General features: G+C 39.7%; 1 protein-coding gene across 2 annotated transcripts in view; it reads left to right on the plus strand.

The window, feature by feature from the left end:
• The first annotated feature begins 13,871 nt into the window (after nucleotides 1-13,871).
• DNAL1 (dynein axonemal light chain 1) overlaps nucleotides 13,872-24,333 on the plus strand; it is a 40,202-nt gene continuing 29,740 nt past the window's right edge. The window contains exons 1-2 of one of the 2 annotated variants that reach the window (XM_007184428.2): nucleotides 13,872-13,983; nucleotides 21,647-21,685. In XM_007184428.2, the coding sequence (XP_007184490.1) occupies nucleotides 13,981-13,983; nucleotides 21,647-21,685 (42 nt within the window). In that variant the 5' untranslated portion in view covers nucleotides 13,872-13,980. Of the gene's footprint in view, nucleotides 13,984-14,020; nucleotides 14,041-21,646; nucleotides 21,686-24,333 lie in introns of those variants that run through there. The other variant, XM_057543851.1, reaches the window with a different exon arrangement.

Consider the following 24,333-nt stretch of genomic DNA (forward strand, 5'->3'; position numbering starts at 1 on the left):
CCTGTCTCTTCCGGACGGTCCCACTTCGGGATCTCCAAAAGCACAACCGACCCCGGGCCCTCCTAAGTCGCCCCTTTTTGCAGCTCTTTACTGAGTGACTCCCCAGGAACCAGCCCAGGTCCTCTTGCGCCCCGGCCTGCTTTCTCCCCGTCGGGCCCCGCCCCTCCAGGCCCCGCCCCTCCTGCTGCACTCCGGCCGGCCCCGCCCCTGCTCCTCCCGGCCCCGCCCCGCCTACTGAGCCCGGTTCCCCTTGCACCCAAGCCACGTCTGTGTGCCTGCGCTCAAAGCCGCGAAGATCCCCGCACCCAGTGACTGGCGGCCCAGGCCGTGCTCCGAACTCCCGGGACTCCCGTCCAGCTTCGGAAGTCTGTGTCCACATCATCCCTTTCCTCCCAAAAGGCTGCGACCCTGGCCGTCAAGCCCAAAACTGGACTAACCAATAATCTCCTGGGTATTAAAGTGGAAGGCTTAGGCCCCAGGGAGCGGGGCCCTTTGGAGGTCAGTGATCGAGGCCGCCTCTTCCTCTCGCCTGCCGACAATGAGGCGGACGGCAGTGGGGCGGGAGGTGTTGGACCCGGCCAGGGACCGATCTCCGAGCTCTGGGCGGTGACTTCAGGGGTGTGGAGCCCATGGGGCTCCTGTGGAGCCTAACGCCGGCCGGCTCGGAGGATGCCTCCTCCGCAGGATGCCGAGGAGAGTGATGAAAACCCCCTCAAAGTGGAGGTGACCGTCCACCACGCGCCATGTCGGCTGGCGGTGCAGCTGAGCCCGGCGCCCGCCTCCGCCCAGGTGCAGCACTGTTCTCTCCGCGCTGAGCTCGGCAGCGAGCTGGCCGCCTGCGCGGCTTCCTGCTGCCCCCTGGTGCGTGAGGCCTTTTATGCAGAGGGCCTTGCAGTGGATTTAGGGACTGGACTTAAGAAACTGGCTTGCTTTGCTAGTTAATTTGTCGTCTGAGAATAACGCGAGTGTCTTTTTTTTTTTTTTTTTTAAACACATGATATCGTTTATTCTGGAAGCATTTCCCCCTAAAAAGACACAGTATTTTAAAGAAAATTAGCTTTTCATAGGCACTTGTATTTCAATAATCTGGTGAAGTTTTGCATGGTTTTCTATCACATGAGAGTTATTTCTCTGAAGTGCCAGTTATGTTATTCAATAAGATACTATTTTTTTTGAATTTTATTTTATTTATTTTTTTATACAGCAAGTTCTTATTAGTTATCCATTTTATACATATTACTATATATATGTCAATCCCAATCTCCCAATTCATCACACCACCCCCCACACCCACCCCATGCCTCTTTACCCCCTTGGTGTCCATATGTTTGTTCCCTACATCTGTGTCTCAGTTTCTGCCCTGCAAACCGGTTCATCTATACCATTTTTCTAGGTTCCACATATATGCATTTATATACGATATTTGTTTTTCTCTTTATGACTTACTTCACTCTGTATGACAGTCTCTAGATTCATCCACGTCTCTACAAATGACCCAATTTCATTACTTTTTATGGCTGAGTAATATTCCATTGTATATATGTACCACATCTTCTTTAGCCATTCGTCTGTCGATGGGCATTTAGATTGCTTCCATGATCTGGCTATTGTAAATAGTGCTGCAATGAACATTGGGGTGCATGTGTCTTTTTGAACTGTGGTTTTCTCTGGCTATATGCCCAGTAGTGGGATTGCCGGGTCATAAGGTAATTCTATTTTTAGTTTTTTAAGGAACCTCCATACTGTTCTCCATAGTGGCTGTATCAATTTACATTCCCACCAACAGTGCAAGAAGGTTCCCTTTTCTCCACACCCTCTCCAGCATTTGTTGTTTGTAGATTTTCTGATGATGCCCATTCTAACTGGTGTGAGGTGATACCTCATTGTAGTTTTGATTTGCATTTCTGTAATAATTAGTGATGTTGAGCAGCTTTTCATGTGCTTCTTGGCCATCTGTATGTCTTCTTTGGAAAATGTCTATTTAGGTCTTCTGCCCATTTTTGGATTAGGTTGTTTGTTTTTTTAATATTGAGCTACATGAGCTGTTTATATATTTTGGAGATTAATCCTTTGTCCATTGATTCGTTTGGAAATATTTTCTCCCATTCTGAGAGTTGTATTTTCGTCTTGTTTGTAGTTTCCTTTGCTTTGCAAAAGGTTTTAAGTTTCATTAGTTCCCATTTGTTTTCCATTACTCTAGGAGGTGGATCAAAAAAGATCTTGCTGTGATATATGTCAAAGAGTGTTCTTCCTATGTCTTCCTATAAGAGTTTTATAGTGTCCGGTCTTACATTTAGGTCTCGAATCCATTTTGAGTTTATTTTTGTGTCTGGTGTTAGGGAGTGTTCTAATTTCATTCTTTTACATGCAGCTGTCCAGTTTTCCCAGCACCACTTATTGAAGAGACTGTCTTTTCTCCATTGTATATTCTTGCCTCCTTTATCAAAGATAAGGTGACCATATGTGCGTGGGTTTGTCTCTGGGCTTTCTATCCTGTTCCATTGATCTATATTTCTGTTTTTGTGCCAGTACCATATTGTCTTGATTACTGTAGCTTTGTAGTATAGTCTGAAGTCAGGGACTCTGATTCCTCCAGCTCCGTTTTTTCCCCTCAAGACTGCTTTGACTATTTGGGGTCTTTTGTGTCTCCATACAAATTTTAAGATTTTTTGGTTCTAGTTCTTTAAAAAATGCTATTGGTAATTTGATAGGGATTGCATTGAATCTGTAGATTGCTTTGGGTAGTATAGTCATTTTCACAATATTGATTCTTCCAATCCAAGAACATGGTATATCTCTCCATCTATTTGTGTCATCTTTAATTTCTTTCATCAGTGTCTTATAGTTTTCTGCATACAGGTCTTCTGTCTCCCTAGGTAGGTTTATTCCTAGGTATTTTATTCTTTTTGTTGCAATGGTAAATGGGAGTGTTTCCTTAATTTCTCTTTCAGATTTTTCATCATTAGTGTATAGGAATGCAAGAGATTTCTGTGCATTAATTTTGTAACCTGCAACTTTACCAAATTCATTGATTAGCTCTAGTAGTTTTCTGGTGGCATCTTTGGGATTCTCTATGTACAGTATCATGTCATCTGCAAACAGTGATAGTTTTGCTTCTTCTTTTCCAATTTGTATTCCTTTTATTTCTCTTTCTTCTCTGATTGCTGTGGCTAGGACTTCCAAAACTATGTTGAATAATAGTGGTGAGAGTGGACAACCTTGTCTTGTTCCTGATCTTAGAGGAAATGCTTTCAGTTTTTCACCATTGAGAATGATGTTTGCTGTGGGTTTGTTGTATATGGCCTTTATTATGTTGAGGTAGGTTCCCTCTGTGCCCACTTTCTGGAGAGTTTTTATCATAAATGGGTGTTGAATTTTGTCAAAAGCTTTTTCTGCATCTATTGAGATGATCATATGGTTTTTCTCCTTCAATTTGTTAATATGGTGTATCACATTGGTTGATTTGCGTATATTGAAGAATTCTTATATCCCTGGGATAAATCCCACTTGATCATGGTGTATGATCCTTTTAATGTGTTGTTGGATTCTGTTTGCTAGTATTTTGTTGAGGATTTTTGCATCTATATTCATCAATGATATTGGTCTGTAATTTTCTTTTTTTGCAGTGTCTTTGTCTGGTATTGGTATCAGGGTGATGGTGGCCTCATAGAATGAGATTGGGAGTATTCCTTCCTTTGCAATTTTTTGGAAGAGTTTGAGAAGGATGGGTGTTAGCTCTTCTCTAAATGTTTGATAGAATTTACCTGTGAAGCCATCTGGTCCTGGACTTTTGTTTGTTGGAAGGTTTTTAATCACAGTTTCAATTTCATTACTTGTGATTGGCCTGTTCATATTTTCTATTTCTTCCTGGTTCAGTCTTGGAAGGTTATACCTTTCTAAGAATTTGTCCATTTCTTCCAGGTTGTCCATTTTATTGGCATAGAGTTGCTTGTAGTAGTCTCTCAGGATGCTTTGTATTTCTGCGGTGTCTGTTGTAACTTCTCCTTTTTCATTTCTAATTTTATTGATTTGAGTGTTCTCCCTGTTTTTCTTGATGACTCTGGTTAATGGTTTATCAGTTTTGGTTATCTTCTCAAAAAACCAGCTTTTAGTTTTATTGATCTTTGCTATTGTTTTCTTTGTTTCTATTTCATTTATTTCTGCTCTGATCTTGATGATTTCTTTCCTTCTGCTAACTTTGGGTTTTGTTTGTTCTTCTTTCTCTAGTTCCTTTAGGTGTAAGGTTAGATTGTTTATTTGTGATTTTTCTTGTTTCTTGAGGTTGCTATAAACTTCCCTCTTAGAGCTGCTTTTGCTGCATTCCATAGGTTTTTGATCATTGTGTTTTCATTGTCATTTGTCTCTAGGTATTTTTTGATTTCCTCTTTGATTTCTTCAGTGATCTCTTGGTTATTTAGTAACATATTGTTTAGCCTCCATGTGTTTGTGTTTTTTATGTTTTTTTCCCTGTAATTGATTTCTAATCTCATAGAGTTCTGGTAAGAAAAGATGCTTTATATGATTTCAATTTTCTTACTTAAATTTACTGGGGCTTGATTTGTGACCCAAGATGTGATCTATCCTGGAGAATGTTCCATGTGCACTTGAGAAGAAAGTGTAATCTGCTGTTTTTGGATGGAATGTCCTATAAATATCAATTAAATCTGTCTGGTCTATTGTGTCATTTAAAGCTTATGTTTCTTTATTGATTTTCTGTTTGGATGATCTGTCCATTGGTGTGAGTGAGGTGTTAAAGTCCCCCAATATGATTGTGTTACTGTCGATTTCCTCTTTTAGAGCTGTTAGCAGTTGCCTTATGTATTGAGGTGCTCCTGTGTTGGGTGCATATATATTTATAATTGTTATATCTTCTTCTTGGATTGATCCCTTGATCATTATGTAGTATCCTTCCTTGTCTCTTGTAACATTCTTTATTTTAAAGTCTATTTTATCTGATATGAGTATTGCTACTCCAGCTTTCTTTTGATTTCCATTTGCATGAAATATCTTTTTCCATCCCCTCACTTTCAGTCTGTATGTGTCCCTAGGTCTGAAGTGGGTCTTTTTTTTTTTTTTCTTTTTTTTTTTAATATATTTTATTTATTTATTTATTTATTTATTTATGGCTGTGTTGGGTCTTCGTTTCTGTGTGAGGGCTTTCTCCAGTTGCGGCAAGTGGGGGCCATTCTTCATCGCGCTGCGCGGGCCTCTCACCATTGCGGCCTCTCTTGTTGCGGAGCACAGGCTCCAGACGCGCAGGCTCAGCAATTGTGGCTCACGGGCCTAGTTGCTCCGCGGCATGTGGGATCTTCCCAGACCAGGGCTCGAACCCGTGTCCCCTGCATTGGCAGGCAGATTCTCAACCACTGCGCCACCAGGGAAGCCCCTGAAGTGGGTCTTTTGTAGGCAGCATATACATGGTTGTTGTTTTTGTATCCATTCAGCACACCTGTGTCTTTTGGTTGGAGCATTTAATCCATTCACGTTTAAGGTAATTATCCATATGTAGGTTCCTATGACCATTTTCTTAATTGTTTGGGGTGTGTTTTTGTAGGTCCTTTTCTTCTCTTGTGTTTCCCACTTAGAGAAGTTCCTTTAGCATTTGTTGTAGAGCTGGTTTGGTGGTGCTGAATTCTCTTAGCTTTTGCTTGTCTGTAAAGCTTTTGATTTCTCCATCAAGTCTGAATGAGATCCTTGTGGGGTAGAGTAATCTTGGTTGTAGGTTCTTCCCTTTCATCACTTTAAATATGTCCTGCCACTCCCTTCTGGCTTGTAGATTTTCTGCTGAGAAATCAGCTGTTAACCTTATGCGTGTTCCCTTGTATGTTATTTGTCATTTTTCCCTTGCTGCTTTCAATAATTTTTCTTTGTCTTTACTTTTTGCCGGTTTGATTACTATGTGTCTTGGTGTGTTTCTCCTTGGGTTTATCCTGTATGGGACTCTCTGTACTTCCTGGACTTGGGTGGCTATTTCCTTTCCCATGTTAGGGAAGTTTTCGACTATAATCTCTTTAAATATTTTCACGGGTCCTTTCTCTTTCTCTTCTCCTTCTAGGACCCCTATAATGCGAATGTTGTTGTGTTTAATGTTGTCCCAGAGGTCTCTTAGGCTGTCTTCATTTCTTTTCATTCTTTTTTCTTTATTCTGTTCCACAGCAGTGAATTCCATCATTCTGTCTTCCAGGTCACTTATCCGTTCTTCTGCCTCAGTTATTCTGCTGTTGATTCCTTCTAGTGTATTTTTCGTTTCAGTTGTTGGATTGTTCATCTCTGTTTGTTCTTTAATTCTTCTAGGTCTTCATTAAACATTTCTTGCATCTTCTCAGTCTTTGCCTCCATTCTTTTTCTGAGGTCCTGGATCATCTTCACTGTCATTCGTCTGAATTCTTTTTCTGGAAGGTTGCCTATCTCCACTTCATTTAGTTCTTTTTCTGGGGTTTTATCTTGTTCCTTCATCTGGTACATAGCCCTCTGCCTTTTCATCTTGTCTATCTTTCTGTGAATGTGGTTTTTGTTCCACAGGCTGCAGGACTGTAGTTCGTCTTGCTTCTGCTGTCTGCCCTCTGGTGGATTAGGCTATCTAAAAGGCTTGTGCAAGTTTCCTGATGGGAGGGACTGGTGGTGGGTAGAGCTGGCTGTTGCTCTGGTGGGCAGAGCTCAGTAAAACTTTAATCCACTGGACTGTTGATGGGTGGGGCTGGGTTCCCTCCCTGTTGGTTGTTTGGCCTGAGGCGACCCAACACTGGAGCCTACCCAGGCTCTTTGATGGGGCTAATGGCTCACGCCAAGGAGTACTTCCCAGAACTTCTGCTGCCAGTGTGCTTGTCCACACGGTGAGACACAGCCACCCCCCACCTCTTCAGGAGACCCTCCAACACTTGCAGGTAGGTCTGGTTCAGTCTCCTATGGGGTCACTGCTCCTTCTCCTGGGTTCTGATGCACACACTACTTTGTGTGTGCCCTCCAAGAGTGGAGTCTCTGTTTCCTCCAGTCCTGTCAAAGTCCTGTAATCAAATCCCGCTAGCCTTCAAAGTCGGATTCTCTAGGAATTCCCCGTCCCGTTGCCAGAACCCCAGGTTGGGAAGCCTGATGTGGGGCTCAGAAACTTCACTCCAGTGGGTGGACTTCTGTGGTATAAGTGTTCTCCAGTTTGTGAGTCACCCACCCAGCAGTTATGGGATTTGATATTATTGTGATTGCGCCCCTCCTACCATCTCATTGTGGCTTCTCCTTTGTATTTGGATGTGGGGTATCTTTTTTGGTGCGTTCCAGTGTCTTCCTGTCAATGATTGTTCAGCAGTTAGTTGTGATTCCAGTGCTCTCACAAGAGGGAGTGAGAGCACGTCCTTCTACTCCGCCATCTTGAACCAATCGCACATGAGTGTCTTAATTCCTTTATTTTGTCTCCTAGACATCAGGTGGGACATTCATTCCCCTAAGCGGTGGCCGGGATTTTAATTTAATCTGCTTGCATACCTCTCTTCTGCCAGCTGCCCATCCTAACTCCTAGTGCTGCAGAAGCTATTCCTCGAGAGCATACACTTTGCAAGTTTGCTCTTGCTAAGCCTAAAATTGCTGTACAGTTTCTAGCATTACATGGTTGTTTGCCTACCTCTGCTAGGCAGAGCTTTGTGTTAACTTTTCTCATTATCAATTCTTGTTAAAAAATGGCGAGAGTAGTGGATACAAACCTTATCTGTCATTGGTATCTGTCCAAGCCCCAAAGTGACTGAAGGCACACTATATATTGCTCACTCTTTTACACTGCCTTCATGTTAAGATAAAGATGACCTTTTTGTTGTTATCTGACATATTCTAATACCTTGGAGACCTCCACCATGATGAGAAAACTGTTGTGTTGCTCATTTCATAGATCAAAGAACAGCTTCTTTATAATATAAATGAGGAAACCAAGGACCAAAGTGTTTTAACCAAATCACACAGCTAGGTGATGCTAAAATCAGGGTGCAGTCAACTCTTTGAGCTCTAACTCTGACCTTTATAAACACAGGCTGAATGAGTGAATCAATGAGTGAAATAATTGGGTTTTTAAAAGCCCAGTCTGGCTTATCCCCTACTCTCATCCTCAGGATCCTCAGGAACAACTAACTAATCTTTTATTTATTTTTTTTCTTTTCTTTTTTTAGTATTTTGGCTGTGCCTTGCAGCTTGCGGGATCTCAGTTCCCCAACGAGGGGTCAAACCCAGGCCACGACAGTGACAGCACTGAATCCTAACCACTTAGGCCACCGCGGAACTCCCTAAGAATCTTTTAAATGAGAGATTTAACATTTTCGTGGCTGGGGTTTGGGGGCGAGTGGGTAGGATTTTTTTGAAATAGCCTATAAGGTCCTAGCAAATTTTCATACTGGGGATTAAATTAATGAATTGAAACAAAATAAACAAAATTCTGAGTTATTTTAATGTGATAAGCAGGTTAGTATTTTGAAGCTGATGGTTGGAAAACTCTATTGCTGGAATGATTTGAGGGTCTGTACATTATGTCTTTTTCATGGTTTGCTTTAGGCTTTCTGGAATTAATCTTGAATCTAGAAATGCTTGAGATTTATCTGATTTCAAAAAGAGCAGTTCAAGATATGCTGAGATATATAATGTTAAGAAAACCACCTTGTAAAGATCACTACCTTAATATGTACACCCTAGATTACATTTTGGTAGCTAGATGTGCCTAACTTGTTTCTAGATTTGAGAACTTAGAAATGGCCTCTGGCACAGGAATTTTAGGCCTCTTAGTTTGGTTTCTATCCTCATGTTCTTGCCTCTTCTTCTGTACTTATATAGATTTATCTAGCACTTTTAATTGGAATAACACAGAGGTATATATCAGAAAAATACTAGCAATTGGCTGGGAAATTCCTCTCTTGGAGTGGTGAATGAGTAACATAATCTCCAGTAGGGTTTTTTTTTTAATTAATTAATTAATTTATTTTTGGCTTTGTTGGGTCTTTGTTGCTGCATGCAGGCTTTTCTCTAGTTGTGGCGAGTGGGGGCTACTCTTCATTGCGGTGCTTGGGCTTCTCATTGCGGTGGCTTGTCTTGTTGAGGAGCACCGGCTCTAGGCACGCGGGCTTCAGTAGTTGTGGCTCGTGGGCTCTAGAGTGCAGGCTCAGTAGTTGTGGCTCAAGGGTTTAGTTGCTCCACGGCATGTGGGATCTTCCCGGACCAGGGCTCGAACCTGTGTCCCCTGCATTGGTAGGCGGATTCTCAACCACTGCGCCACCAGGGAAGCCCTGGTAGAGGTGTTGAGAGAGAAATAACATACCAATGTTAGGGGGACTATTAGTTTGACATTTTACTACCTTTCCACACATACTGTTCACTTTATGTTACACCTTTGTTAGACCTTTAAAATAGTTTAAACCTTCTATAATTACAGATTTTGGTCACTCTGTTTCTTAAGTTTGTTGAGAAGTCAAAGGGCCTTTTAAAGCTGGATTTTTTTTAAATGAGGTATTATATTTTCATAACTCAAAGTCTGCAGAACTATTTACTTAGATTTACCAGGACTTACACTTCAAACCAAAACACTTTCCATTTTTTTGGTGCTAATTTTCATAATTTTTTCCATTTCCCAGTGATTTTCTCATGGGGGGAAAATATAAAACCATTTGTACATTTACAGCTTCAAAATAGTCTATTTGTCTATTTCAACCACAACAATAATCCTATTTCAACCAAAACGGATGTTTTCTTTTCCAAGCAGATAGGCAAATATTTAAAAAAGAAAAAGAAAAGAATACATCATACAACTAGACTCTGATTTAGAAAATGTTAGCTGGGTATCATAGTTCATTAAATGTTTTGTCATCTAATCCAAGATTAATCCCCTTTCCTGATTTATAGGAGATGGTCCTTTTCCTGGTTTGATTGACATGGTTGGTGATGGAGGGTTAAATGAATCTTAAGCGAGTCTCCTGGCTTGTCAAGGATTTGCCATGTTTTGGTTATGAAGATCTACCTCCAATCGTGAAAGATTTAAATTTAGATTACTTTGAGGAGGCAGCTACATTTGTGCAAAGTCACCCAAAGGTGAGTGGAATGGTGGAGAGAAATGTGTTTAAAATGAACTCATTAGGCAAATCAAAACCATCTCACACCTGTCGGAATGGCTGTCATCAAAAAGATAAGAAACATGGGGCTTCCCTGGTGGTGCAGTGGTTGAGAATCTGCCTGCCAATGCAGGGGACACGGGTTCGAGCCCTGGTCTGGGAGGATCCCACATGCCGCGGAGCAACTAGGCCCGTGAGCCACAACTACTGAGCCTGCACTCTAGAGCCCACGAGCCACAGAGGCAGGGCGTGGGGTGGAAGAGAATTGGATGAAGGTGGTCAATAGGTACAAACTTGCAGTTGTAAGATAAGTAAGTACTAGGGATGTAATGTACAACATGATAAATATAATGAACACTGCTGAATGTTATATATGAAAGTTGTTAAGAGAGTAAATCCTAAGAGTTTTCATCACAGGAAAAAAATTTTTTTTGTTTAATTTTGTATCTATATGAGATGATAGATGTTCACTAAACTTATTGTGATAATCATTTCATGATGTATGTAAGTCAAACCATTATGCTGTAAACCTTAAACTTATACAGTGCTGTATGCCAATTATATCTCACTAAAATTGGAAGAAAAAAAAAAGACAGAAACAGGCTCATAGATACAGAGAACAAACTGGTAGTTGCCAGAGGGGAGAGGGGAGAGGGGACAGGTGAAATGAGGGAAGCAGATTAAGAGGTACAAACTTTCAGTTATAAAATAAACAAGTCATGGGGATGTAATGTACAGCATAGGGAAAGTAGTCAATAATATCATAATAACTCTGTATGGTGATCATTTCATAATACATAAAAATATCAAATCACTGTGTTATATACCTGAAGCTAATATTATATTTCACTTATAATTCAATTTAAACATTCTTAATAAAATAAACTGAACTCATTAGGGTTCTGTTTTATATACAGTAGTGTGTATATGTTAATCCCATACTCCTAATTTATCCCTCTCCCCCTTTCCCCTTTGGTGAATATAAGTTTGTTTTCTATGTCTGTGAGTCTATTTGTTTTGTAAATAAGTTCATATGTATCTTTTTTTAGATTCCACATATGTGATATTATATATTTGTCTTTGACTTACTTCATTTAGTATGATAAAAAATCTCTAGGTCCATCCATGTTGCTGAAAATGGCACTATTTCATTCTTTTTATGGCTGAGTAATATTCCATTGTATGTATGTATCACATCTTTATCCATTCATCTGGCAATGGACATTTATGTTGCTTCCATGTCTTGGCTATTGTAAATAGTGCTGCTATGAACATTGGGGTACATGTATCTTTTTGATTTAGAGCTTTTGTCTTTTCCAGATATATGCCCAGGAGTGGGATTGCAAGACCATATAGTAACTCTATTTTTGGTTTCTTTAGGAACCTGCATACTGTTCTCCATAGTGGCTGCACCAATTTACATTTCCACCAACAGTAGAGGAGGGGTCCCTTTTCTCCAGAGATTTTCTGAATTTGGGGAAATGGTTTCAATAAGATTTTTAACCTTTCTCTCAACTTTCTTTTACCCAGGCCTGCAACAAGAGCAAGTGGACCCCAAGCTATATTCTCTGGTGAATAGCTTTTTGAATCTATTTTGTCATTTTGCAGGATTTAAAAAAACAAAGGAAGGATCCCAGTTACATAATTCTTTTTTCTTGTGTGACTGTTTTTAACCTTTGAGTATCTGAAACTCAAAATATACTTGATGGGACATGTATCAAGATATTGTGAGTTCATTTGCAGAGACAAGCAGATTTCTGTTTATATAGTGGTAAATAGTTTATATGGTGTTAAATAAAACATATTTATGATCAAAGTTTACCACTGCAATGACAAAAAGGAAGTAGAAGTAATGTTCTGAGCAAGCGTGAAGATAAAATTGATTGATTAATGATATTTCATTATTAATACCAACTCCTCATCGTATAATCCATAGTTTTGAGTAAAAGGACTACTCTGCTGGGTTATGAGATATGTTTAAGGATTAGATGCCCATTACAGTCACATCAACAAAACTGGTACAGATTGTGGCAGGTGAAGAAGAATCCTAGTTTGCAGAGCTGTGGAGATGTGGAGATCTGAAAAAAAACCGAGAAAAACCTACAAGAACAAAAGTTGGATATGTTATGAATATACATTTTTTTCTTCAGTAAAAATTTTACTTTTTCCTATTTTTAGGAATTGATTAAATTACCTTTTTCAAAGTGAAATTTATTTCTTATTTCAAAATTTAAAACAGGCACGTTATAGAACAATCAGAAAACAGACAAGCAAAATGAATCTTGTATTAGTCGGCTCAGGTTGCAAGTAATAAAATACCATAGACTGGGTGCTTAACAGAAGTTTGTTTTCTCACAGTTCTGGAGGCTGGAAATCCAAGATCAAGGAGCAGACAGGGTTGGTTTTGGTGAGGCCTCTGTTCTTGGCTTGCAGATGACCACTTTCTCACTGTGTCCTCACGTGGCCTTTCCTTTCTGCACACCAGTCCTGGTGTCTGTTCCTATAGGACACCAGTCCCACTGGGTTAGGGCCCCACTCTTATGGCCTCATTTAATCTTAATTACCTCCTTGAAGGCCCTGTCTCCAAATACAGTCACACTGGGTCTTAGGGCTTCACCATATGAATTTTGAGGGGACACAATTCAGTCCATAACAAACATTAAAACCACCTAATATCCTTTTTTTAAAAAAATTGCATGTAACTTTTATATATTTATTTTTTATAAATTTGTTTATTTATTTCTGGCTGCGTTGGGTCTTGGTTGCTGCATGCGGGCTCTCTCTACTTGCAGCGAGCAGGGGCTATTCTTTGTTGCGGTGCGCGGGCTTCTCATTGTCGTGGCTTCTCGTTGCGGAGCACGGGCTCTAGGCGCATGGGCTCAGTAGTTGTGGCTCGCGGGATCTAGAGCTCAGGCTCAGTAGTTGTGGCGCATGGGCTTAGTTGCTCCACGGCATGTGGGATCTTCCCAGACCAGGGCTCGAACCTGTGTCCCCTGCATTGGCAGGAGGATTCTTAACCACTGCACCACCAGGGAACCCGCTCATAATATCCTTGATAATACCAATTCTCTGTTGTTGACATTTGGGTTTTCTTTTCGCTATTAAAACTTTGAACATATATCTCTGTGCATTTGCCTGATTATTTCTTCAGGATGAAGTCCTAGAAGTGGAACTGCTGGGTCACAGAGGTGCAAAAGTTTTTAAAGCTTTAAAAACATTGCCAACAGCCTGCGGAAAGGCTGTATCAATTACAAACAGCAGTGTATGTATGCGTCCCCACTTCTCCATACCCCTAGCAACTGTAGACATTTTTAGTTTTTGGCTCATCTGATAGTTGGGGGTAAAAAGACACCTCGGTTATGTAAAACCAGCATTTCATGCTTCAGCCGCCTCAGGCTGCCTGAAAGGGTTGGGAGAATCTAACTGAAAAAATGCAGCCGTGTCTGGGTATCCTCAGTCGGACAACTAGGTAAATTACAGCAGGGAGTCAAGAGAACGGGAAGGGCAATCTGCAAAGGAAGGGAATTTTTAAAGTTCCTTTACGGGTGTGGCAGTTGTTACAGGGAGGTTTCAAAGTTTTAAACTTTAAGCCGGTACGTCACTCCAGATTAGCTGAAATTACTTTCACCAGGGAAAAAGACATTTCCCAACCACTCAGCGAGGTTATACTCTCGACCCCTCCGCGCCACGCGTTGCTGCGCTCGCAGTCCCTGGGTAACTAGCGACCGCGGAGCGGGATGACGCCGGCGTACGCCGCGCGGTCCCACAATGCCCTGCTTGCGCCACACTGAGGGCGGAGAGAAAAGACCACTGCCGGGGTAGAGATCCAAGGAGAGCGCCAAGAGATGCGCATGCGCACTGACCCCGGCGGGCCCTAGCAACCAGAGCAGTGACAGTAGCAACCGCCGGAATGGTGAGTACCCTCCAGGCCTCGTAGCCAAAGCTGAGAGAAGATTGGAAGTGGAAAAGGGTAACTGGAGGGTTGAGGATGGCGGAGGTCCTCGAACAGCGGAAGGAAGCCGGTAGCGGATGCTGGCTCGGTAGATTCTAAGGCCTGAGGCGAAAGAGAAGCCCTGGCACCGGGTGGTCTGGGGCTGGTTGGAGGTTGGGTTAATCTCTGCCAGAGACTCTGGCAGAGAAAAGGGAGGGCAAAGAGCAGAGGGCAAAAAGCAAAGAGCGGAGTAGAGTGGGAAAGGTGATGGAAGGGGGAGTGTGAATAAGGATATCTTTTTACATGGAAGTAATCCGCCCCCCGCCCCGGCGAGATAGAGGGTGGTGTTGGTTACGAGAGGAATGTGTGTAACACTGATTGCCGCAGTATTTGTAACCTGTGATACGCCCAGGTTGCCCCTGAATGACTGTCAGTTCAGTTATTAGTAACATTGTAACATTATAAAACCCTCTCTAACACAACATATTAGGGTAGTGTTTCTCAAATTTCAGTACGCATGAGTATGATTTTGGCCTAAATTGGAGTGCAGATTATGAATGTTTAATTAATTGGGGGGGGATTCAGGAATGTGCATTTCGAGTGATTCTAAAATTGGAGGGCTCCCACAACACTTTGAGAAATACTGCTATCTTAGACTTGAAATCTGTCGGCGGGCTATCTAATCAAAGCTCTTTATGAAGTAATGGTTTTACCTAGTGATGCTCCTCAACTCCTACGTAAAGTGAGCACTCTCTTGCTTATATACTTGGTAGATCCAGCTAGTAGTTGAAAAAGGGATGTTGTTGGTTAGTTACAGACCCAGCCAAAGCTATTTAGCAAAGTATGTGATTGTCCTGCCTGATGGAAATATTTATAAAGAATAAGTTTAAATAGTTTTCTTCTTCTTTTTTTTTTTTTAATTAACAAATTCAATCTTTTTTTTTTTTAATTTTATTTATTTATTTATTTATTTATTTTTGGCTGTGCTGGGTCTTCGGTTCGTGCGAGGGCTTTCTCTAGTTGCGGCAAGTGGGGGCCACTCTTCATCGCGGTGCGGGGACCGCTCTTCATCGCGGTGCGCGGGCCTTTCACTATCGCGGCCCCTCCCGTTGCGGGGCACAGGCTCCAGATGCGCAGGCTCAGCAGCTGTGGCTCACGGGCCCAGCTGCTCCGTGGCATGTGGGATCTTCCCAGACCAGGGCTCGAACCCGTGTCTCCTGCATTAGCAGGCAGATTCTCAACCACTGCGCCACCAGGGAAGCCCTGTTTTCTTCTTTTTGTGATTCCATTGCTATATAAGTGGGCAGAAATTGAGCCCAGGAAATTGAAGTGATGAGGAAATCATGCCTGACTTCAACCAAGAGATTAAATGCTACTCTTTTTTTTTTTTTAATAAATTTATTTGTTTTATGGCCTTTCTCTAGTTGTGGAGAGCGGGAGCTTTCTCTTCCTTGCGGTGTGCAGGCTTCTCATTGCGGTGGCTTCTCTTGTTGTGGAACACGGGCTCTAGGCGCGCGGGCTTCAGTAGTTGTGGCTTGCCGGCTCTAGAGCGCAGGCTCAGTAGTTGTGGCGCATGGGCTTAGTTGCTCCGTGGCATGTGGGATCTTCCCGGACCAGGGCTCGAACCCGTGTCCCCTGCATTGGCACGGATTCTTAACCACTGTGCCACCAGGGAAGTCCCTAAATCCTACTCTTTTAAAAGTAGTTTTCCCCTCTGCCTTCCTTACTTTATTCCACAGGCATTTAGCTGAAAACCAAGGAAAGTAAAAAATTATTGAACCTAAATTTATATTTAGGTGAAGAAATACTAGCCCTAAATAATTCTGAAAGTATGAACCATGAGAATTATTGAAAATCTTCAAATAGAGAATCAGAACTAGTAATTAGATGAAGCTAGCTGAGGCTGCAAACTTGTAGTTCTGGGGCCCTCTAGAAATACAGTCCCACATAGTTTTTTAATTAAAAAAAATTAGCTTCCAGTGTCTTAAAAATGATCATATTTTACATCAAAACGCAGATTTCTGGCTTCTCTGAAAAATCAGAAATACCATATTTCACTATCGGACACATCTTTTTTCATATTTTTGTACTACTGAAATATGTTGGTGTGATATAATTGGCAGCATCTTTTCTTTCTTAATGGTACATAAAATAAGGGTGTTACTTTCAATTAAGAGAGTTTTCATATTTGGAGAAATGTGATATTAGGGTAACTCTTGTCCCAAGTCCACCTGCCAACAGTTTTCTAGAACCAAGTAGAGGTTATCCTCTTTACATGGCCAGCTTTACACATTAATGATGTCTGTTGGTCCTTTAGGCATTTCAGGTTTTGACTCCTGCTATCTGTAGGGGAACTAGTGACCTGATAAACCAATTTGTAGATAACTAGATTGCTTCCAACTTGAAAGTGTTCTTATAGGTGTCTTTTTTTGGACCCATGTAAGGATTTCTCTAGGAAGTATACCCAGGAGTGACACTGTGGGGTCCTAGAGTCCATGCATACTTAATTTCCCTAGGCATTGTCAGATTGCTTTCCAGAATGACTATACTAGTTCTTACTTACTTCAGTAATGCATGAGAGTTCCTATTTCTCTACATTCTCACTAACTTTCTAACTTTTGCCAATTTGAGGATGTATTAATATCCCATTGTTTTACTCAGCATTTCTCTGATTTTCATTGAGTTCAAATACCTCACTATTAGTCATCTGGCTTTCAGTTTCTGTGAATTTTCTGTTTACAATTTTTACCAACTTTTCCCTTTTTTGGTTGTTTGGTTTTGAATTTTAGGAGTTCCTTGTATATTCTAGATAGTAGTCCTTTGTTGGTTTTACATTGAAAATATCATCTCTTAATTTTTCTAACTTGTCAACAGAGTTCTTCATTTGCTATACTCTATCTGTTCTAGTATTTGTTAGTTTATTCTATTGTGTTTTCTACACAGATGATCATCTTCACATAGTGAGTTTTATTTCCTCCTTTAATCATTCCAATTTGTATTTCTTTTTATTGTAATATTGATAAAGATCTCTTGTACCATGTTAAACAGTAGCAGTGATAGTAGATAGGCATCCTTGATGTGTTTGGGATCTTAGAGAGAATACTTTTTTCTTTTTTATTGACGTATAGTTGGTTTACAATGTTGTGTTTTCTGGTGTATAGCAAAGTGATTCAGTTATACATATTTAAATATATATATCCTTTTCATATTCTTTTCCATTATAGCTTATTAAAAATATTGAATATAGTTCCCTGTGCTATACAGTAGGACCTTGTTGTTTATCTATTTTTTTTGCTATTTGAATTATCCATTTTTTAAAATTTATTTTTTTATTGAAGTATAATTAATTCACAATGTTGGGTTAGTTTCAGGTGTACAGCAGTGATTCAGTCATATATATATATTTATATTCTTGTTCATATTCTTTTCCATTATAGCTTATTACAAAATATTGAATATAGTTCCCTGTGCTATACAGTAGGTCCTTGTTGTTTATCTGTTTTATATGTAGTAGTATATATATGTTGCTCCCAAATTCCTAATTTATTCCTCCTTCCACCTTTCCCCTTTGGTAACCATAAGTTTGTTTTCTATGTCTGTGAGTCTGCCTCTGTTTTGTAAATAAGTTCATTTGTATCATTTTTTTTAGATTCCACATATAAGTGATATCATATGATATTTGTCTTTCTCTCTCTGGCTTACTTCACTTAGTATGATAATCTCTAGGTCCATCCATGTTGCTGCTAATGGCAGTATTTCTTGTTTATGGCTGAGTAGTATTCCATTGTATATATTTACCACATCTTCTTTATCCATTCATCTGTCAGTGGGCATTTAGGTTGCTTCCATGTCTTGGCTATTGTAAATAGTGCTGCAATGAACATTGGGGTGCATGTATCTTTTCAAATTATGGTTTTTTCCGGATATATGCCCAGGAGTGGGATTCCTGCATCATATGGTAACTCTATTTTTAGTTTTTTAAGGAACTTCCATGCAGTTTTCCATACTGGCTGCACCAATTTACATTCTCACCAACAGTGTAGGAGGGTTCTCTTCTCTCCACACCCTCTCCAGGATTTATTATTAGTAGACTTGAAAACAATTTTTTTATTGGAGTATAGCTGACTTACAATGTTGTATTAGTTTCAGGTGTACAGCAAAGTGAATCAGTGTAGACTTTTTTTTCTTTTTTGGTCGCCACACATGGCATGCGGGATCTTCCCCGACCAGGGATCGAACCTGTGCCTCTTGCACTGGGAGTGTGGAATCTTAACCACTGGACCGCCAGGAAAGTCCCAATGTAGACTTTTTAGTGATGGCCGTTCTGACCAGTGTGAGGTGATACCTCATTGTAGTTTTGATTTGCATTTTTCTAATAATTAGTGATGTTGAGCATCCTTCATGTGTCTATAGGCCATCTGCATGTCTTCTTTGGAGAAATGTCTATTTAGGTCTTCTGCCCATTTTTTGATTGTGTTGTTTGGGTTTTTTTGTTTGTCTTGTTTTGTTTTGTTTGTTACTGAGTTGTATGAGCTATTTGTATATTTTGGAAATTAGCCCTTGTCAGTCACATCATTTACAAATATTTTCTCCCAGTCCATAGGTTGTCTTTTCATTTTGTTTATGGTTTCCTTTGCTGTGCAAAGCTTTTAAGTTTGATTAGGTCCCTTTTGTTTATTTTTGCTTTCATTTCTATTGCCTTGGGAGACTGACCTAAGAAAACATTGCTACAATTCATGTCAGAGAATGTTTTGCCTATGTTCTCTTCTAGGAGTTTGAGAATGCTTTTCATGTTACATTCCCAGTTTGGCCCACGTTGACCACGTTTTTTAAAATAAATCCTCCATACACATATACACACATCCTGATACTCTTTACCAAGCTCAGCTTTTTCTTTTTCCTTAGTAATTGTCACCTTCTAATATGCTATATGATTAATATGTATTTATTTATTATATTATTTACCACTGTCTCCCGCCAGTAGATGTAAATTCCATGAAGGCAGGGATCTTTGTTTTGTTCACTGATATATCCTCAGCAAGTGAAAGAATGTTTGGTACATAGGAGTAATCAATAAATATTTGCTGAAATGAATGAATTGCTCCCTTAAGTGTGATGTTTGTTGAAGCTTTTTTTTTTTTTAATTTATTTATTTATTTATTTATTTTTGGCTGTGTTTTGGTCTTCGTTTCTGCGCGAGGGCTTTCTCTAGTTGCGGCAAGCGGGGGCCACTCTTCATCGCGGTGCGCGGGCCTCTCACTGTCGCGGCCTCTCTTGTTGCGGAGCACAGACTCCAGACGCGCAGGCTCAGCAGTTGTGGCTCACGGGTCTAATCGCTCCGCGGCATGTGGGATCCTCCCGGACCAGGGCTCGAACCCGTGTGCCCTAGCATTGGCAGGCAGACTCTCAACCACTGCGCCACCAGGGAAGCCCCTGTTGAAGCTTTTTGATGTGTAGCTTTTATCAAGTAAGAAATTTCACTTTAACCCTTAGTTGAGAGCTTTTAATATCAGCTGTAGAACTTTATCAGCTGCTCTTTCTGCACTTACTAAAATAAATGTGATTTTCCCCTTTAATCCATTAATAAATGATTTATATTTATAGACTTTTCTGTTGTTAAACAATCCTTATGATCCTGGCATAAGCCATTTTTGATCATGATCATTATACACCATTGGCTTTGGAGATCTAATGTTGTATCTAGGATTTTCAAATCTGTTTTGAAAAGTAAAGAGGGCTCCTTATCTGGTTATGGCATCAAGGTTATTCTGGCGTCATAAAATAAGTTGGAAACTTTCCCTCTTTTTTCTGATTTCTGAAACCACTTGTATAACAAGGAATATCTGTTCCCTGAAAGCTTGGTAAAACTTGTAATTTATCTAGGCTTGGGGCTTTAGGGGAGGAGGGTGAGGGTAAATCTCTGATTATCTTTTTAATGTTTTAAATAATAATTAGTCTATTCAGATTTTCTGATTCTTCTTGTGAGCTTCGGCACTTTTGTTTTTTCTAGAAATGCATACTTTGTCTAGGTTTTCAAACTTATTACCATATATTTGCTTATAATATTTTATTTTTAAAATCTCTGTGATGGGACTTCCTTGGTGGCCCAGTGGTTAAGAATCCGCCTGCCAATGCGGGGGACCCAGGTTCAAGCCCTGGTCTGGGAAGATCCCACATGCTGCGAAGCAACTAAGCCTGTGCGCCACAACTACTGAGCCTATGCTCTAGAGCCCGTGAGCCACAACTACTGAGCCCACATGCCACAACTACTGAAGCCCGCGTGCCTAGATCCCATGCTCCACAACAAGAGAAGCCACCGCGATGAGAAGTCCGCGCACTGCAATGATGAGTAGCCCCTGCTCGCCACAACTAGAGAAAGCCTGCGTGCAGCAATGAAGACCCAATGCAGTCAAAAATAAATAAATAAATAAATAAATAAAATCTCTGTGATATCTGTGTTATTTCCCCTTATTTATTCTATATTTTAAATTTGTATATCTCTCTTTTTAGCTCAGTTGAGCTTGCCAGAGACTTCAGAACCCACTTTTAGTTTTGTTAATCTTTTTTCCTCTCATTCTGCTTTTCATTGATTTCTTCCTTTGTATCTCCTTCTGCCTTCATGATGTACTTTTTCAAACATCTTGAATGCTTAACTTATTTGTTTTCTATCTCTTGTTCTCTCTTATATTTTTAAAATTTATTTTATTCAAGTATAGTTGATTTACAATGTTGTGTTGACTTCTGCCATACAGCAAAGTGATTCAGTTATATATATATGTGTGTGTGTATATATATACTATATATATACATTCTTTTTCATATTCTTTTCCATTATGGTTTATCACAGGATATTGAATATAGTTCCCTGTTCTTATTTTTATTTATTTACTTATTTATTTATGGCTGCGTTGGGTCTTCATTGCTGCGTGCGGGCTTTCTCTAGTTGTGGCGAGCAGGGGCTACTCTTCATTGTGGTACGCGGGCTTCTCATTGCAGTGGCTTCTCTTGTTGTGGAGCACGGGTTCTAGGTGCGTGGGCTTCAGTAACTGTGGCTCATGGGCTTCAGTAGTTGTGGCTCGCAGGTTTTAGAGCGCAGGCACAGTAGTTGTGGCACACGGGCTTAGTTGCTTCGCAGCATGTGGGATCTTCCCAGACCAGGGCTCAAACCCGTGTCCCTTGCATTGGCAGGCGATTCTTAACCATTGCACCACTAGGGAAGCCCAAGATGGTTAATATTTTTCTAAAACTTCATCACTGCTACCTGGCTGCAGCAATTATAAATTGTTCCTGGTTGTAAGATGTATCCAAATTTCAAAGATATTAAAATATAGAAGAAGATATAAATCTTAGAATCAATGAAATGAGATATATTTTAATATCAGTGTTGAAAGCTATATGTTTTTTTGTAAACCGAGTGGGAGTGAAGTATCTGACATTACATCACGATTTCCTTAATTTCTCTGAGAGGTATTTAAATGAGTATTTCTGATTTCAGGAAATTAAAACACTCTCTTTGCATATAAAGTCTCAAAAAAAGAAGTTAATCTTTTTAGCGGTAGATGCCAGGGCTAATAATTATTGCATGAAAATTGGGTCAACAAATCACACCAATAAAGACAGCTTTGTTTTTTCTTCTCTTTTTAAGGCAAAAGCAACAACAATCAAAGAAGCCCTAGCCAGATGGGTGAGTTTATGAGTTTTTACTTCTTCTAGAAACCACATAAGGAGAATTTTTGGATAGTTATTTAAATATGACCATTCAATACAAGGGATCTTTGTGGTATTGGAACTGTTTAGCTATCTTGATGGTGTTAGTGGATACATGAGCCTACACAGGTGATAAAATTGTATAGAACTTAATACACATGCAAACACATTTACACTCATATGTACAAATAAAATTGGGAAAATCTGATTAAAATCAGTGGATTGCATCAATATCAATATCCTGGTTGTGATATTATACTATAGTTTTGAAAAATATTACCATTGGGGGAAACTGGGCAAAGTGTATAAGGGATCTCTCTGTATTATTTTTTATAACTGCACATGAATTTTCAAGTGTCTCAATAAAAATTTCAATTAAAAAAATCTGACCATTGGAGAATTTAAATATGGAAAGGCTGATTCATCTGTTACTGTAATGGCTGTAATCTCTGTTACAGTACATTTTCTTTTTCAACTTTATCATCCTTAAACTACATGTCATTTTCAGGTGATAGATTGATATGTGTTGTGGATTATCTAGGTTTTAGACAAGTGATGGTTTTAGCCTCTTGGAGGTTAGAACAGGGTCAGTCAATGTGGACAAACGAAAATCATGCATAGACAACTGAAAAAACATTGAATAAAAATACTAAAATGATGCTTAACATCGCTGATCATCAGGGAAATGCAAATCAAAACTGCAGTGAGATATCACCTCACGCCTGTTAAAATGGCTATCATTGAAAATACGAGAGAAAAGTGTTGGTGAGGATGCGGAGAAAAGAAACTCTTTTGCACTTTGGTGGGGATGTAAATGTAAATTGGTACAGTGTTATGGTAAATATTATGAAGGTTCCTCAAAAATTAAAAGTAGATCTACCATGTGATCCAGCCATCCCACTTCTGCATATATATCTGAAGGAAATGAAACCACTCTCTCAAAGAGATATCTGTATCCCCATGTTCATTGCAGCATTATTCACAATAGCCAAGACATGAAAACAGCCTAAATGCTCATCAATGGATGAATGGATGAAGAAAATGTATATTTGTATACAATGGAATATTATTCAGCCATAAAAGAAGGAAATCCTGCCATTTGCGACAACAAGGAAGGACCTTGAGTGCATTATGCTAAATGACATAAGTCAGATAGCTAAAGACAAATATTGTATGATCTCACTTACATGTGGAATCTAAAAAAGCTGAACTCATAGAAACAGATTAGAATGGTGGTGGCCAGAGCTGAGTGGAGGAAATAGGGAGAAGTTGGTCAAAGGTTATAAACTTCCAGTTATAAGATGAATAAGTTCTGGGGATCTAATGTACAGCATATTTAATAATACTGTATTATGTACTTGAAGGTTGCTAAGAGAGTAGATTTTTTTAAAAAATAAATTTATTTATTTATTTATTTTTGGCTGAGTTGGGTCTTTGTTGCTGCATGCCAGCTTTCTCTAGTTGCAGCCAGCGGGGGCTACTCTTCATTGCAGTGCACGGGTTTCTCATTACAGTGGCTTCTCTTGCTGTGGAGCATGGGCTCTTGCCACGTGGGCTTCAGTAGTTGTGGCATGTGGGCTCAGTAGTTGTGGCTTGTGGGCTCTAGAGCACAGGCTCAGTAGTTGTGGTGCACAGGCTTAGTTGCTCTGTGGCATGTGGAATCTTCCCGGACCAGGGCTCGGACCCATGTCCCCTGCATTGACAGGCAGATTCTTAACCACTGTGCCACCAGCGAAGTCTGGAGAGTAGATCGTAAATGTTCTCAGCACAGAAAAAAATAATGATAGGAGGTGCTGGATGTGTTAACTAACCTTTTTCTGGTAATCATTTTGCAATGTATACATGTATCAAAGCATCACGTGGTATACCTTAAACATAAACAATGTTATATGTCAGTTATATCTCAATAAATCTGTAAAAGATAGTGATCATTTTATAATGTATAGAAATGTTGAATCACTATGTTGTACACTGGGAACTAACATAGTATTGTAGGTCAATTATATTTCAACAAACAAACAAACAAATTCATAGAAAAAGGCATCAGATTTGTGGTAACCAGAGCCAAGGAGTAGGGGTAGGGGGAATTGGATGAAGATGGTCAATAGGTACAAGCTCCCAGTTACAAGGTAAATAAGTACTAGGGGTGTAATGTACAACATGATTAATATAATTAACACTGCTGTATGTTATATATGAAAGTTAAGAGAGTAAATCCTAAGAGTTCTCATCACAAGGAAAAATTTTTTTCTTTTTCTTTTATTTTGTATCTTATGAGATGATGGATGTTCACTAAACTTATTGTGGTAATCGTTTTGTGATTTTATAAGTCAAATTGTTATGCTGTATATATTAAACTTATTCAGTGCTATATGTCATTATATCTGGAAAAAGTACACAATACATACACAAAATACATTTTTAAAAAGCATATAGTAATATTAGAGAGGAAACTGCATTGTAAAAAATGCATTAAATATAAACAAATATTTTGAATATAACATTCTATAAAGTTTGAACAGTTGTATTTCAGCATTATAGATAGAATTTCCATAGAGTATAGAGATGGCTCCTCAATTTCTATGCCCAGTGATAACATATTTGACTATGTTATCAGTTGTTTTT

Source organism: Balaenoptera acutorostrata, chromosome 3 (assembly GCF_949987535.1).
Source record: "Balaenoptera acutorostrata chromosome 3, mBalAcu1.1, whole genome shotgun sequence".
NCBI classification, from domain to species: Eukaryota; Metazoa; Chordata; class Mammalia; order Artiodactyla; family Balaenopteridae; genus Balaenoptera; species Balaenoptera acutorostrata.